This window comes from Triturus cristatus, chromosome 1_2, assembly GCF_964204655.1.
Source record: "Triturus cristatus chromosome 1_2, aTriCri1.1, whole genome shotgun sequence".
NCBI classification, from domain to species: domain Eukaryota; kingdom Metazoa; phylum Chordata; class Amphibia; order Caudata; family Salamandridae; genus Triturus; species Triturus cristatus.
The window spans coordinates 974,804,327-974,821,111 of record NC_140580.1 but is presented as its reverse complement, the minus strand read 5'-3'; the positions used below and the strand labels follow the sequence as shown (position 1 = coordinate 974,821,111).

The 16,785-nt window shown below is 45.3% G+C and overlaps 1 protein-coding gene across 2 annotated transcripts in view; it reads right to left on the bottom strand.

The window, feature by feature from the left end:
• The window catches only part of PNPLA7 (patatin like domain 7, lysophospholipase), a 1,876,659-nt gene that overhangs the window by 76,458 nt on the left and 1,783,416 nt on the right, over nt 1–16,785 (bottom strand). For both annotated transcript variants that reach the window (XM_085610534.1, XM_085610541.1), the window contains exon 34: nt 15,570–15,654. In XM_085610534.1, coding sequence (XP_085466660.1) covers nt 15,570–15,654 — 85 coding nt within the window. The remainder of the gene's footprint in view (nt 1–15,569; nt 15,655–16,785) is intronic.

The following is a 16,785-nucleotide window of genomic DNA, read 5'->3' as shown; positions in this document are numbered from 1 at the left end:
CTTTCTCTTGATCCAGTCTGACGCCTGGGGGTAAGTCTAAGGTAAGGAATCTATAACTAATAGTCTCTTCTAGATATATAGCACCAAATGGCGGTTTTACATTTCATATAATTTTCCTAAAATTTCACGTAATCACGTAAATGCAAATTATGCAGATTTGGCACACTCCTAAATTCAGGAACTGCTTTTTCAAGTCTCTCTGTCTGCCCCAAAGAGAGTCTGATATTACATGGTATCCATTATTAGCTGTCGAACCCTACACAGCGGTCTGGATGCGTGGCTGCAAGGGCTAAGATGCCGGACCCTTGTACACTGCGCTTCGCTTCCTGAGCACTTCATCCATCACAATTCCCTGGAAAGGGGCCTCCATCAAACCGACCAGACCTGATGCGTAACAAAGATTGACTTCTTGTCTTTGATCCTGCGGAGGATACTGCTGTGTTTGGTGAACTTCTGCCACACAAAGTGTGAGGCCCACGGTTCATTGGAACCCCTGCAGCATGGCTGGGAGTGGCGTCGGGCTGTGCTTTACCACATTGGACCCTGATCTCCAAACTGCCTGCTCTCGATCTGACCCTCTCCAGTGGGCACCTCTACTGATGTAGCAGCCTTGGCCACAGTGCACCAAAAGATAGTCGGTGGCGCCTGGCTCACCTCGGGTACAGAGCTGTCTGATCCTCCACTCCACTCTACACGGCCGCTGCACCATCCTTCCTATTAGCGATGGCAGGCTGATTCAGTGCACCTGCATCATATTGTAGCAGCAGCTTCCTTGGACCCCTTCTTAACATCCCAAGGCCAGGGACAGAGACCATTGTGAAGAATTGGCAGTAGCTGCGTTGGGGCAGACAGATGGAGAGGAGATCCCTCCACCTCTCAAACTAAAAGGGTGGCCGAGAGTGAATCATTAGAGATAGGTCAGGCCCTGGGTCTGGGGAGTCACACCCTTTGGAGACTATCCTGTGCAGCAACCCAGAGCCCGTAACAATACTGTCTTCTGCCCTATGAGGCTATGGGCTCCAAAAACGGACTTGAGGGCATTACACTATTATGGACTGCAACAATATCGAATGGCCTAGCCTGGCTCCGTTTAGACGCGTAGGACTCCCTTTGGATCAGGGTGGGAGCACGTGCTGTGTGAGTGAGATTCCTGGAGCCCCTCTCTCGCACTGTCACTGACCTACCACCGCAAGCTGACCTGTACCGTGCCAACTGACTACAGCTGGATCGTGTGTTGCCCATATTACCCTTGTTCAATATGCACGCCATCATATGGCACCTTCTGGCAACAGCGAAACTTAAACTGCCAAGGATCCAACTCGCTCTCCCTTGCTGGCCCCAACTTATGGGGCGGGCACACCACCCTCTTCATCACTGCCTGAAGCGTGTGACAAGCTGGACTCCATACTGAAAGCAATAGAAAGCTTGCAAGTCTGCCTCTACATAGTGTGAATTAGAAAGCCATGCAGCCAGGACTCCTGCTGAAGCTGATAAGCCCAGTATTCTATCAGCTTCGATCACTAGGCAGAAGAACATTCAGCACCCCATCATCTCCATTAGAGCCGCCCCTGACACGATGAACTTAACCCAACATGAAATCTACAAAGCATTCTAAGAAAATTGGTAGGCACTTTTCTCATCCCCAGGGTGAGCTTCATTGTGGGAAATAGCTGTCTATCTCGACCATGCTCTGATTGGACCCAGCCATATGCAAATCAGTCTTGACCCTACTTCAATGGAAACAACCCGGCTTGAACTGCCAAACCAGGTCCTCCCTGAACTGGAACACAAGTAACCCAGGACTGGTTTTGCTCTTGTTAGGGCTCATCAGCCAGGTAAGCTTTGTTCCATTGACATGGTGTGCATGGGGCCCACATCTGGGCAAACCCGTCCCACTTAAGGTGACGCACTAACATATACAAAAAAGTGATGGGTGGAATGCTTGAATTAATCTCAGCTACTAGCAATTAATCGGGCCGCATCCAAATCCATTGTCATTTTTCACACCATGTCACCTCCGTTTTTTGTGGGTAGGGTTGACCTGAGGAACTTTCTTCCCATTGGTTAGGGTGTATATAGGATATAGCATTTCCAGAGACCCACTTCAGAACATTTTCTGAACCTGAGAAAAAACAGAAGAGGACTCAAACTGCTGTGAGGAGCCCGGAATGACTTGACTTGCCCCCTCTTGTACCCAGGACAAATAAGCGGACTCCAAAGGTGTCCTCCTGTTCAAGCTACAGGGATACAGCAAGTTACCAGAGACCTTTCCAGCAACTTCCCAGCTCACCAGTGGTAAACTCAACATGGCATGGACCTTGTTATTGGCCTCTGTCTGACACTCCATGAGTCTCCTGGTGCGTTTCCAAAGATCATGAGGTGTTTTAGAAGAGTACTGCTATGGTGGATAGAGACTTAAAGGACTGAGTCAGAAGGTAAAATCTTTAACCAGTACAAACCTGGTTGGTGTAGCCAACCCGTGTTCCATCACAATCAGACTTAGAGGACTGGACAGTGGAGAATAGGAAGGAAACACTAGACCGCTGGCCACTTTGGAGCCACTCACTTCCTGGTTGACTATTCACTTCGCAGGTTGACTGTGGCAGAGCAAGTATTTAAACCCTTCACTCTTATCGTACGGTGCTTGGCAACAATTCCTGTACTGTATGTCTTCTATGCTTGCGGACTAGTTTGTCACCTGTACCACGTTCCCTTCCCTTTATTTTCCTCTGTTCAGTTCTCTCAAGTCCCCCAGTTAGAGAGTTTGTAACAATCTCTATTTTTGGGTGTGTCTCTGTATCGTGTGGTTACATCGAACCTTAACATAACCCCTGATTGGGATTCAGGGTTATTCACCTGTTTCCCTCTTGATACGAAGGATCGTTAACATATCGCAGGCCTTGGTGTGAAGTAAGTTGAGCAAGGTGGTTATTCATGAATATCTACCCAATGCGCCCTTTTTTCCTCTGTGCACAACCTCAAACGTAAGACCCCGTGTGACAGAGCCAATACACACAGATGAACGGATTCTGTGCCTCTCCTTTTCCTTCTTTTTCCCTTACCTTTCTGGCTACTTTTTTTTTTTGTAATAGCCTATCGTTGGAGATCTGATGAGAAGACTGGGACTCACAGCGTATCCATCTCCTTCGGCAGAGCTTGACAGGAACTGGATTTGGGATTTTACCCTGGAGTAGGTATTCCCTCAAACTCAGGAGTCGCTACTACGTCCTGTAAACTGAAAGAAAATGATACAGTAGCAGATGTCCCCTTAAACCTAGTAAAGGGTACAACGTCCTAAGGAGCTTGGGATGGGAATGTACCCAGGGGTGGTTATCCATGGCATATAGTTAAGTTAGACTAGGTCTCTTGCAGGTGAGTGTGGGTAGAGATGTATGCAGTAGCAGCTGCTACAGGGTAGTAATGGTGAGGCGGGGTTTAGAAAGAAAATAAGAAATAAATCACTTCTCTGCAGGCCGCCGCCTCTCCTCCGCCTCCCCTCCATCCTCTTCAGTCAACGCAGCAATCAGGAAGCACACAGGCTTCCAGACTTCCCATAGCCAATCACAATGCTGCTGTCACCAGCATGAGAGTAGCGTAGTGATTGGTCTTAGCGGCCTGGTTTGGCGCGCACACAGCGAGAGTGGGAGCCTGTGCCTGCTCTCCACACAGGCTGTGCAATACAGCCTGGGTGGAGAACATGCTAAGTGCGCATGACTGTTGGCGAGCCCAAGATGGCCGGCCAAACAGTCATGCCCACTTAGAAAGTGTCCACCATTACTCCCCCTGATCTGTGTGCAGCGCAGCCTTGTCTGCACATAAACAGAGCCAGTACGGGGAAATAAATTCTAACATGGCGTTAGCATAATTTTATTTTTCCTGGGGGCAACGCTCCTCGGCCTTAGCAGAGGAGCCGCCGCTGGGTGTATGTTTATCTATGATTGTTGATTGTTTTAGATAAATTAATAGTGGCTAAAGGGACGGGGACTTGACTGGCAGACTGGAAATGGAAAAGCAGGGTTTCTGGCCCTTGGACCTTTCCAGCCCCTAACAACAGAGGTGCCAGAGGAAGACGGCCTTAACCTCTCTTGCCTTTTATGTGGACACCCAAGAGGATGCCCTAGGGTGAAGTCAAGAAGTGTGGAGTGAGTCTGAAAGGATTGGGGGAGGGGAGAGGGGACCTGTGACTGGGAGCCAATAAACTCAGTTACTGCCACTGATGAGCAGGGAGGAGAACGGTCAGACATAAAGCAAAGGCAGCACCTGGAAACCCAAGTAATGGGACACCAATAGGACGTGTAAAATAGAAAATCCTCCACCAAAACATTTTCCTTGCATACAAATCGACACAGTCAAGCACTTAAATTCAATTGTAAGCAACATTTTAGGGTGATTCTGGCCTCCATTTTCACAATTCTTCCTTTAAGGAAAATCCACTTTTGTGGCAGTTTACTCTGTGTCTGTGGGTGGGGTATTAACTCAGCTGATGGTCAGCAGTCCAACTTGAAGGTAGAGATTCAAGCTCTACTCAGCCAGTTATGTTATTTTCCATTACAAAAATATATAGAAAATGCCTCCCTTCACTTTGACAAAAAACAAATTTGCTGAAAACATGGCGCAAGCATTTTCTGAATTGTTAAATCTGAAGATCCGAACTTAATGGAAGGAACAAGTACCAGTAGCAGACCTCTTTCACTAAAGGAACTAGGATTGGCAATTTTGCTGAATTCTCTTGCTGCTAGACCCTTTTCCATCCATAGCCGCCACTGTCAATTCCATAACACCAGCTGTCCCTCCTTATTAGTTTTGTGTTGTATATCCATCACGCAGTCTCCACAAACAACTTCAGCAAACAAACCAACATCAAGACCAAGAAAGTATATAAAAATGTAACATTTAGATATAAACTATGGTTACCTCCTCCTATACCTCCTCCCAACTATTATCCCCTCAGTCACAGTTTACTGTGGTGCTCGCCACTGTAGTGGAAATTAAGAATACATGAGGCATTCTACAGCAGACCAACTTCTTTCACCCACACCTCTAAATGAACCTACAAGTCCCTGAATAGGCAACACTTAGTCTTTTAATAGGGGTATCTTAGTTCATGAAGATTAAGATGATGTCATATGGAGACTTTTATCAGACTTTTCAGCTCTACGGTCCTGCATGCAGTTCAGCATATTTCCCAACATGGAACTTGATTGACTGATAACTGCTGCCTGTTGCTTTCAATCTGGGCCAGTCGCTGCATGCCCTTACAGTGCGGGGAGCAGGCGTGAAGCCCAAGATGAACTACTTGAAATTCAGGATGAACCAATTCTAGCTCTGGAAACATTTGACAAGCTTCACCCTGCATTCATTAGAACAATCTGCAGATGCCTACCACAATTAGCAAGGGCAGGCACGAAGAGCTTGCCGTGTTAAAGAGCAATTTCAGGCTGACTGCTCTGAATATAAAGCGAAGAACTCCTGGCAGGCACAAGGCACTCTACTCATGTTAGGCCTAATGGATGTTTATGGACATACATATTAATTTTCATGCATCTTGCACATAAAGGAGGTGAGACAGGAGAAGGATGTTAAGTTCAATCAGTTCCATTCATTTCTATGTACACTCGCCTGCCAGGCTGATCAGGGAGGTATTTTTTGTTTGCCTTCACAAGGAGGTAAGCTGAAATACCTTCACGCACAGCCTGCCAGGTGCCAGGGATTTTCACATGTAGTACAACAGCCTCCTTGGGGCAGGACTGAAGGTGAACTCTTCTCCTTTAGAGCGGACTCTCATGTCTGACTGTCCATGAACCCAGGAAAATTTATGGACATATGGCATATATTTAAAGGGGACATTGGCTTTCCTGCAATACGTGGGTGTGACAGCTCATGAAGTAGAATGAGAAACAGCGTGAACACTGCCAGATGGCTACAGACCCTTTTTTGTAACTTCCCCGTGCATTCCACATACCGTGCCATTCCCCCTGTGCCCAGTACTAAGAGACCAACAAGAAGACATTTTTCTCAATAATAAGTAAAAGGGCTGCCCCCTATTACCATAGATACTGAAACCCTTAAATGTGTGCAAGGTGCAACTCTGACTCTCCCACCTGTAAAAGCAGAACTACCCAGTCATTTGAAATAGACAGATGCCTGATGCATCTATGCCTTATTCGATTTCCGATACACACTTGATTACATATTAACTTTAACATACTCAATGACATCCAGGGGCTAATGTGCTCTCTTCGAATCTGGCATTGAACTGTCCGCAGTCAGTCACAGCCAGGTTGATGTGATAAAGAAGTGGGCTGGTACTATTTTTACACCGGATGCACTTGCTTAGTCATACTTGTGTTCATCACAGATGTTGGTTCAAAGCTTTCAGACACCGAGCGTGGATTTTCTGGGATGGGATGGATATTTTGAATGGAGAATTGGCTTTCTCCAAGAAGTAATGCTGATGTTTTTAATGTTCTTAAAGCACATTGAAAAAACCTGAAAAAATGTATTAAACCTCAGGGTCAATTAGTCTGTCCAAGACGTGTACCACTGGTGTAGGGCTAGTCCCTACTGTCAGAGGAATCCTCTAAAATGAGTGCGGGTGACAGTACACATCTTAAGGGGTGAATAAACTTTATTAAGTACTAGAAAAAATCCTTTATGGACCATACCTGCTAAACAATTCCAGAGGGAATGCAGAGACACACTGTAAGATGAGAAAGTTGCTTACCTGCGGTAACAATCTTTCTGGTGGATACTTTATCTACCTGGAGATTCCTCACATGTGCCAAAAACTCCCAGATGCCAGACTGGTTCCAGAAACTTCAAAGGTCTCACGTCACCAGTAGGAAGCGCTGGCTTTGTGCCAACATGGATGTGGCACCAGATGATGTCACTTAAGCCATATCGCACCCACACCTGAGTAACAAAGTCAGTTTCCACCCATGTTTTATCCCAAACCTTCAAGGAGAGTAGACAGACTGACATAAAAAAAATCAGTGCAGTGGCAAAATATTTAGTGTAACCTTAATTTCCCTATAACTTATCCATCAAATGAGGAGGAGAAGAGCAGGTCGATGAACAATCTGGAGGTATAGTATATACCAGAAAGATCATTACCACAGGTAAGGATTATGTTATTTACTCTATAAGCATCTGTTCATGGCATGTAGTGTGGTAGATTCACATGCTCTGCATACTCCTGTCATCTAGTGTTGGGTGAGATGTCTGCAAGTTGTTTTTCTGTGAAGTGAGAATGATAGCAAAGCGATGACCATGCATATGATATTGTAAGTAGATTGTGCAATGGCCACAGGCATCCGGGGAGGTGGGCGGGCCCATGTGAATCTACAGCACTACATGCCATGGTATGTGTGGCTGTAGACACATGCTCTGCATAGACTAAAAAGCAGTGCCCTCCAGAAAGCAGTGGCTAACCTGTGGGTATTGCAGTTGTTTGGAAAGGTGTATGCAGCACTGCCTGTCCTACATTTGCTTGTTTGTGTGTTAATATATTCACACAGTAATGTTTAGTGAAAGTGTGCGGGGTTGACCATGTACCTGCTTTACAAATTTCAGCTTTTGGTATATTGCAGAGGAAAACCATAAACTGGCCTATTTTGTAGGTAGTGTGTGCTTTGGGAGATGTGGACAAAGTTTTTTTAGCTTTGGCATAACATGTCTGAATGCATTTAATTAATCATCTAGAAATACCTGATTTTGATATAAGCTTTCCCTTGTGATGGGGCAAAAAAGCCACAAAGAGTTGCTTGGTTTTACAAAACTCTTTAGTTCTGTCAATATAGTACATTAAAGCTATTTTAACATCTAATGTATGAAGGTCTCTTTCTGCAACTGAATCAGTTAGCGGAAAGAAGATAGGTCATTCAAATGCGTGATCTAGGTGAAAAGTAGAAACTATCTTTGGAAGGAATTTTGGGTTCGTTCGAAGAACTACCCCATCTGTTTGTAGTTGGAAGAAAGGTTCTTCCAAGGTTATTGCCTGGAGCTCTTCGACACCCTTTGAAATTATTCCCTCCATATGTGCCTCTGTAATATCCCCTTGATGGGGAGGTGTGATGTTGCCTATAGGAACAGGTAGCAGCATCTGATGGTCTTGTTTGATTGCCCTGTTTGTATGTGGGGTGCCAAAAGAAACCATGAGGAGTGGGGGTCTGAAGCACCCCCGTTGATTTTGCAATTCTGTGTCCGTTTAACTTCTTTCTAATGTTTGGTCCCTTGGGGACCAAACAGATGTTGTTGATCAAAAGGGACGTTAAGAAGTGTCTCTGTACCTCTGGCTTAAAGCCAGATATGTGTAGCCAAACGTGTCTACGAAGCAGTATACTTGTATTTATGCCCCTGGCAGCTGTATCCACTGAGTCAAGGGCACATCTGATCGAGTTATTTGAAATTAATTTATCCTCCTGGACAATTTGGTGGCCTTTTTTGTACTCCTCAGGGAGATGTTGAAGGAGTTCCTCCATCCTGTCCAAATGGGCCTGGTCATACCTCGTCAACAACCCCTGAGTGTTGGCAATTCACCAATGGTTGGCTGCCTGTTCTGTCACCCTTTTCCCCAAAGCATCGATGAATTAGACTCTTTGTCGGGTGGAGGGGCATCTGCTGATGTCCGAGTTAGCCCTCTTGCGGGCATTAGATACCACCATCGAGTCTGAGGAAGTTGGCCCTTGATGTATGGTAGATCTGAGGGTGCAGCTTTGTGTTTTTTGTCTACTCTTGGTGCAATAATATGTGCCCGTACTGAATCTTTAACAATTTCATCAAAGTGACAGAGCATCCCCCTTTAGCTTGGGCAGATATTGGCATGCCCTAGTGGCAGAGGAGAGTGTTTCAAAGAGGAAGTCAGCATCTATAGGATCTTTGCACAAGGGGCCCTGGTGATGCGCAGCTGCCCTAGCTATAAGTTCCTGGAAGGATGTTACATCATCTGGGGCTGATGGCTTAGCTGGGTAAAGGTCTGAGTCATTATTCCCAAGGAGGGGGGGTCATAGCTGTCCCATGAATCTGTAGGTTGCTGATCATCGTCATCTCCGTCCCCCTGATCCACCGGGTCAGAGTCTGGGGAACCCTGTGGAGTAATGTCTCTTAGATCACTATGACAGTGATATGATGGAAGAGGTGAAAATGAAAAAATGAAAAAGGGATTTGCTAAAGCGCACTGCTGCCAAGCGGCTTCCTGGCGCTGACACCTCGTCCAGACTCACAAGAACAGTCCCAGAGAGCTAGTTAGGGAAAGCTTGGGAAAACAGAAAAGTTTTAAGGGCTTTACGAAAGTGGGTGTAAATATGAATAGAACGAAGGAAAAGAGGAAGACTGTTCCAAAACCGGGGGGCCAGGACTGAGAAACGAGTGCCACCAATGCGGGATTTACGGAATCGAGGGACATGGAGAAGAGAAAGTGAGGAGGAGCGGAGAGTGCGACTAGGAACGTGGGGAGCAATGAGAGAGTTGATGAAATAAGGAGCGGAACGGGCATGAGCCTGAAAAGCAAAACAAGCAAGTTTGAAATAGGATCTGAAATGCACGGGGAGCCAGTGGAGGCATTTAAGAGCAGGCGTGATGTGGGAGGTTTTGGGAAGACGAAGGATAAGGCGAGCCGCCTGGTTTTGGATGGCCTGAAGGCGGCGAGTTTCGTAGGCAGGAATGCCAACGTACAGGCCATTCCCATAATCCAGGCGGGACGTGATGAGGGCAGTGATAATAGTTTTGAGGGCATCAACAGAAAAGAACCTTGAAATCTTACGAATTAAACGAAGGGAAAGAAAGCAAGAAGACACCACAGAACTTATATGGGCGTGCATAGAAAGATCCTGGCTAACCTTAATACCCAAGGTCCGAACAGAGGAAACCGGTGATGGAGAGGGACCGAAGGAGAGAGGCCAGTGGGAAGGGGACCAAGGGTTGGAGGGACCACCCGTGAGTACAAGCTCCGTTTTATCAGGGTTGAGCTTCAAATGATTGAAGCTCATCCATTGGGAGATAAAGATAAGAGTAGAAGAGAATTTGGGAAGAGAATCAAGAGGGGAAGAGAGATCGAAGACGAGCTGGAGGTCGTCTGCGTAATTGTACACAGAGACCCCCAGCTCCAAAAGTGAGGAGATGAGGGGACGGATATAAAGATTAAAGAGTAGGGGGGAAAGGGAAGAACCTTGGGGAACCCCGCAGGTGACCGGACGCGGGGGAGCGGAAAAGCCGGAGAGCTGTACCGCTTGTGACCTGCCTTGAAGGAAGGACGCCACCCAAGATAGAGCGAGGCCCTGGATGCCCGCCGCGCTGACACGATCGAGGAGGATGGCATGGTCGACCGTGTCAAACGCAGCGGACAGATCAAGAAGAACGAGGGCTTGAGGGAGGTTTTTGTCCGCCATCCCCTTGAGTTCATCAAGGACTGCAAGAACCACTCCCTCAGTGGAGTGGCCTGGGCGAAAGCCCGCCTGATGAGAGGCCAAAAGGGAATTCTCCTCAATATAGGCGGACAAGCAGGATGTTACGTAGCTTTCCAAAATCTTCCCAAGGTAGGGAAGCAAAGAAATAGGCCTGAAATTAGATAAAAGAGAGGGATCCAGACCAGGTTTTTTTAAAATGGGCAAAACAATAGCAGATTTAAATGAAGAGGGAACGGAGCCAAGAGCCAGGGACGTGTTAAGGAGGGCAAGAGGGGGAGCCGGACAGTTGGTGTAGAGAGTTTTAAGGATCCGTGCAGGAGCACAATCCGTAGGGGAACCCGACTTAACCTTGGCCAAAAGGTCAAGGAAAAGCTGGGGAGAAATAGGTTGAAAGCGATCCAGAGTGGAGGTAGAAAAAGGAGAGAAACCGGGTTGTTCAGGTGAAGGAACAGAGGGAATATTAGCTTTAATGTTGGAGATTTTATCAATAAAATAGTCATTGTGTTGTGGTGAGGGAGGTGGAGAAGAAGCGGGTAAAGGTGGCTATAAAGGACTGGTTGCAATGTCCTTTTACTGTTTCTTAGGAGGTACGGGTAGATTGATCACCTCCTCAAAAGAAAACGCTGACGTTTCAATGAAGCAGGCACTGATTGTACTGTCCTTGCCAAAAACCGACCAGTAGAAGGCTGAATGTGTATCTTCTTCTGCTTCAGATCAAGCCTCTCTTTCATGGTTTTGAGGATCGCTTCTGGTGCCAAAAAGGATGATTTTGGTCCCAAACTTGATTTCTGTTTCGCCGCCAAAGTGGTCAGAGCTGAAGTGGCGGAGGACTGGGTGCTCGAAGCCGATGAGTTGGATGGTCTGCTCGACATAGAGATTGGTAGGCTTTATGCGGAGAGTTTCAAATTGGCTTTCGTTGCCAGGCCTGAAGAAGAGACATAACAGATGTTCAGTGCCTACCATAGCCTGTCGGCAGTGGGGGCCCGGGAGCCGAAATTTTGGTCGAAAATGAATGTCTCTTAGTGAGTTGTACAACTAGGACATGGGCACTCACTAAAGGCAACTCCTGCATTTGTAGGCCATAACTCTATTTCAGGTTCAGATGCAGAGTCTGATATGGAAAGGGCTCTTCCTCTGCTGTCGAAGCCTCATGCAGTTCCTCCTCCGCCTGTACAACATTGTGTTAGCCAAAGATGTCAGGTGTCTCTTCCATATCTTGGTGCTGCATCTCTTTCCAATGCACCTACTGTCCCGCAATGTTTTCTTCTATTGAAAAGATAGACCAGCCTCGCAGTTTTCCTTGTTGTGGTCAGGAGACAGACACAGGTTGCAAACCTGATGGAGGTCTATGTGCAGGCATTTCGTGTGGCATTTGGGACAGAATCGAAATGGAGTTCGGTCCATTAGTAGCGCATCATTGGTCGAAGGATTGCTTTTGTTTTCGAAAGGCAAGGGTGTAACATGAATGAAAACAATACAAACAGGAATAGAGGTTAGAAATGAACCGAAGGGAGCCCGAAAGCGGTCACAAACCGGAGCGCCGAAGAACACGTCGGAACCCAATGGTAGAAAGAAAACAATCTAACAATGGAGTCGATGCCCATGCACAATATCACTGAGAGGAGGAGTCACTTTATCTTATGACTCGAGAAACGTCTTTAAAAAAAATTACACACATCCAGACCCAACACTAGACGACAGGAGTATTTATGCAGAACATGTGTATCTACAGCCACACATGCCATCAGAAGTAACTTTTTCTCCTGATGGATAATTCTACCTACAGATGCCTCACTTATAGAACACATGTCAGAGGAATACCCTGCCGCTGGAGGACGGTTGATGGATGGTTAGAAGGGGAAAATCTTGCAAAAGAGACATAGCCAAGTGCAGTCTAGATGGACCTCAGAATACGGGTAGTAATCCTTAGCTAAGATACGTAGGGAAACCCACATCACCATCTTGCAGAAGTGGGGGATTTGGCTCTAGGGGAATGGGGTCTGCTGCCTTTCAAAGGATCCTGCATGGCCAAGGCATAGCACGTTGTCATGCAGAGAATGATCTACTTTGAAATGATTCTCTTCTACCTTGCTTCCCTTTTTTGCTCCACAGTATCTTACAAAGAGCTGGTCGTATGCCTTTGGTGTGGTCCAAGTAGTAGTTGGCTGCCAACCTAGGATCCAGCACATCGAATCACTCCTCTCCTTAATGGATGAGTAGGGGTTGAAAAGTGGGTAAAAAGACTGACCCAGGTGTAAGGGTGACCCACTGAAGTATACAAAAAATGTGATGGATGGAATGCTTAAATTAATCTCAGTCACTGGTAATTATTCTGGGCCACATCCTAGTCTGTCATTATGTTGCACACCATGCCACCTCAGTTTGTAACCAGCTATATGCAAAACAGTCTTGACCCTGCTCCAATGGGAACAGTTCAGTCCAAAATACCAGGCCAGGTCCTCCCTAAATTGGAACACAAGCAACCCAGCACCGGTTTCACCCTAGTTAAGGCTCATCAGCCAGGTATAGCTGAGTTCCAATGACACAGTCTGCACAGAAACCATATCTGGGTATACCGGCCCCACTTTGGGTGACACACTAAAGTATTCAAAAAAGTGATGGATGTAATACTTGACTTAATTTTCAACCACTGGTAATTCTTCGGGCAGCATTGTAGTTCATTGTTTCTTTGCATACCATGCCACCTCAGTTTGGACCCAACCATATGCAAATCAGTCTTGACCTGGACTCTGTTTAAGCCTTTACAATGCACGACAGAGCCTGGGCTCATTGAAACTACTCTACATATTGTTGGACAAGACATGTGCTCTTTAAAAGAATATTTACATTGCAGGTCATGGACCCTTATAGAGAAGAAACAGTTATTAACTTTAAAAGATGACATTTCTTGTGGATACTAGATCTTCCTGCAGAATCCTCACCTTTTGTAAATCCCCAATCATCAGATTGATTATGGAACCTTTTTCTCTAGCAGAAGCTCTCCAGCACTGCCAGGAGACACCAAGCAACTTGCAGTGGATTCCAAGTTGGCCAAATCAAGCACATCTGAATCCAAATGAAAGAGGTCTCACATAAGTGTGAATCTCTGGGCTCCAAGTAGTGGGCCAGCACAAAACTGGCTCTGAAAGGATGTGTTGACCTTACCTATAGCCACTTGGAAGACTTCTAGTTTCGAGGACTGTGCCAGAGCCAAATACTGATATCTGCATCAGAGATCACATTGAAAAATTACCTGACACCCATAGTGTTGGTACATTAGATGTGAGGCACCTTCCATAGAAACAACATAAAGGCTAAAGCTGTGAAGGTGTGGAGTTGGCCACCGTTGGCCTACAGTTGACAGAATTGCCAGGTTAGAGGCAACTGACCTGCCCTGTGCAGCTTAAGGGGCCTAAATGGAGGAAGAGCAGCCCCAAAAAGGTGCAACATCACCCACCTGCTGAAAAGCCTCTATGTGAGAAGGATAGTTATACAGAACTGGAAACCCAGGTCAGGGCTTCTTGAGAACCAGAATTGGCTCCCAATGAAGAATAGGGCATGAGGAATAGTGTTGCTGACTACCAATGATCACAGGAGTGGGACCATTTCTTAAACAATGAAGAAGAGAGTTTGTCTTTTCTATGGTGTTTCTTGAGAGAAAACCCCTTGGGTAGCTGCTATCAGAAGACTTACCTCCTGAAAGGGAGAATGAAAGTTTAAGAGTAAGCCAAGAATGACAGTCTCCTACACCCAAATGTCCTTCATTTGCTTGGGAGCAAGGGACTCACACGTCGAGAGATCACAATCAAGCCACAGGCAGATGTTGTGAAGTACATACAGGGATATCTATTTGAGACAATGTTGGCAGAGTTTGAAACCCAACCACTTAGGATGTGACTTTTGACCTAGACTGCTATACAAGGGTGTTCCAATTTTACATGGATTTTGTGGACCTGCATCAGTGAGGTGTGGTAAAACAGGACCTGATACCAGCACACCAGGCTGTGATAGAAATAGACTAGTGTTGTCATTTCCTGGACGGACTATGCTGTGACTCAATTTGTGTGGCTATCTGTCAGTCCTGAAGAGCTATTGCTTGAGATCCAGTCTGGCACCTGGCTATTTATAGTAACCAACAACTGTAGGCACACTAGAGTTTCAAATAATAGTTGGTTCATTTTTTTTTATTGAGTTTAGCTAGCAAAAGAGTAATTTCTATGGATTAACTAACATCGGTCAGGATTTTCTGCCTTTCTGCCAACACTTATTTAACAACAGACAATTTGAAAGAAGTTGCTTTTGGTGGGGGGTGTAATATACCATAGTCTGACAAGTTAAAGATTAATTTGCATATATAAATTTAACAGTTGAAGTTGAGGGCTTCCATTATACATTTAGGTGTACAAAATAAGCAGTAATGAATTGGAGAATCAGATAGCTAAGGGTATTAGATCTAGTAGCTAATTGCCAGTAGAAGCAGTATCAAGGTAAGGCACCTGGGAATGTTCGTCGGATGAAACATTTGCAGGAAGAAGTATCCATAAGAATACTCACCTTGCAACATAGGCGTTTGGCTCATTAAGTCTTCTCGCATTGTAGACGAGACATGGACTCATTGAGACAACCCCTACATTTTAAGGCAGATCTTAGGCTTACAGAACGTCTGCACATTGCAGAGAAGGACACATTCTCATTGTGAGGGACCCCATATTGTAGGACAGGAGATGGGTTTAACGAGACAATACACACATTGTAAGACAGGCCTTGGACTCACTAAGAGTGTCTCCATATTGCAAAACAGAAAATGCACACATGCAGGGACTCGCCGCATTGTACAAGGGACTACGGCCATGCCATCCAAAAGGATACGCATATAACTTAAATATAAACATAAGTGACAACTAATAAGAAAGTTGGTTTCAGTGAAAAAAGTGGGTAAAAAAAAAAAAACAGAATCCTAGATTAGCATCAGATAGGAGAATGTGTTGAAGGTTGTGTGTTCACATGCCTAAAATAGCAATGCCAAATACTGGTCCTTGACGCCCAGGTCATGTAATGGGTGGTATATGCAGTGCTGAGTTGTAGCCACAGAGACAGGCAAACAAACAGGCATAACGTTTCTTGCAAACAGAGGATCCCTAGCACAGCAGGCCTGTGAAAACTCACCATCGACAACGGCTGTCTTCACTGGCTCTATTCGGGACACTATTTCTGCGAGGTCAGTGAAGGAGGCATTCGGGCAAGTGTTCAACTGCAAAGAAAACCCAAAACAAACATTGTGAAGTAACAATTTAACACTAAGAGAAAACCTTGAAATATATAGCGCACTTTCGTCATAGCCCTATAATTGTTTTGTGAAAACCACAGGCAAATCTTCTGATCCTTACAGAATTTCAGTTACCATTTGTGAAATTATCACTACTAATACAGTGCTAGTACATCAAAAGCAAGGTTATAAGTACAGTATTACCATACTACCACAAGCTTTATGTTCAGCGTCTCTCTTACCACACAAGACTGCTCCTGCAAATAACATGATGAATCGATTTTCCAATATCCGTCAGGTTGTCAAACCTCTATACTTTGCTACATTTGAACAATCCAACATCTGTGGATAACAGTAACTTCAATGTTGCGTGAGCTGTTCCAATAACCTGCTACCACAGTCTGAGGTATTCCTGAGATATTGTGACTTTCAATCACCTTTCCTCAACTCAGCCCTCAGTGCTGATTTTATCTAAGCCATAACTATCGTCTGTAACCATACAACCCTACACACTATGTAACCTTCTTAGAATGTTTAACACAAAAACCTCAGGTTCAGCTAGATGTTATAGCTACACTTTTCATTGTTAACTCTTCACTACAATATCTTTTGAATAACTGCAGTGAGACAGACCGACGGTGCAGAAATAATTGATATATTCACTGAAGTCGCATCTAATGTGGTTCAATCGAACTTCTTCATTAATTCTCCACTTTCTTTTTAGGATTATATTTTTCACGGTTACTCCCTTCCCTCTTCCTATCCTCCCCCTTTTTGCTTCATACTTCCAGCTCTTGCATTGTTTCTTCTGCTTCTTCTTGATCTCCTGTCACCTTAGTTGACTCTCTTGAGCACACGTGTTTTTATCAACATCAATTTGTGGGTTTCACTTCTTCTCCATTGCCAAATTTACTTTTCTTAAGTCTTCTTACTAGAGGTTTCCCATTGTCTATTGGCTTTTCAGATACCAGTTCCTCTTACTTTTTCCCTATTGATAGATTTTCCATTCTGTAGCCTCTTGTTACCCTATTGTCTTTGGAAGTTTAACCGCATATCTGCACTGGCCCTTGACTAGCTGTACAGCTGGTTTGTTACTTTTCTTAAGTAATACTGACT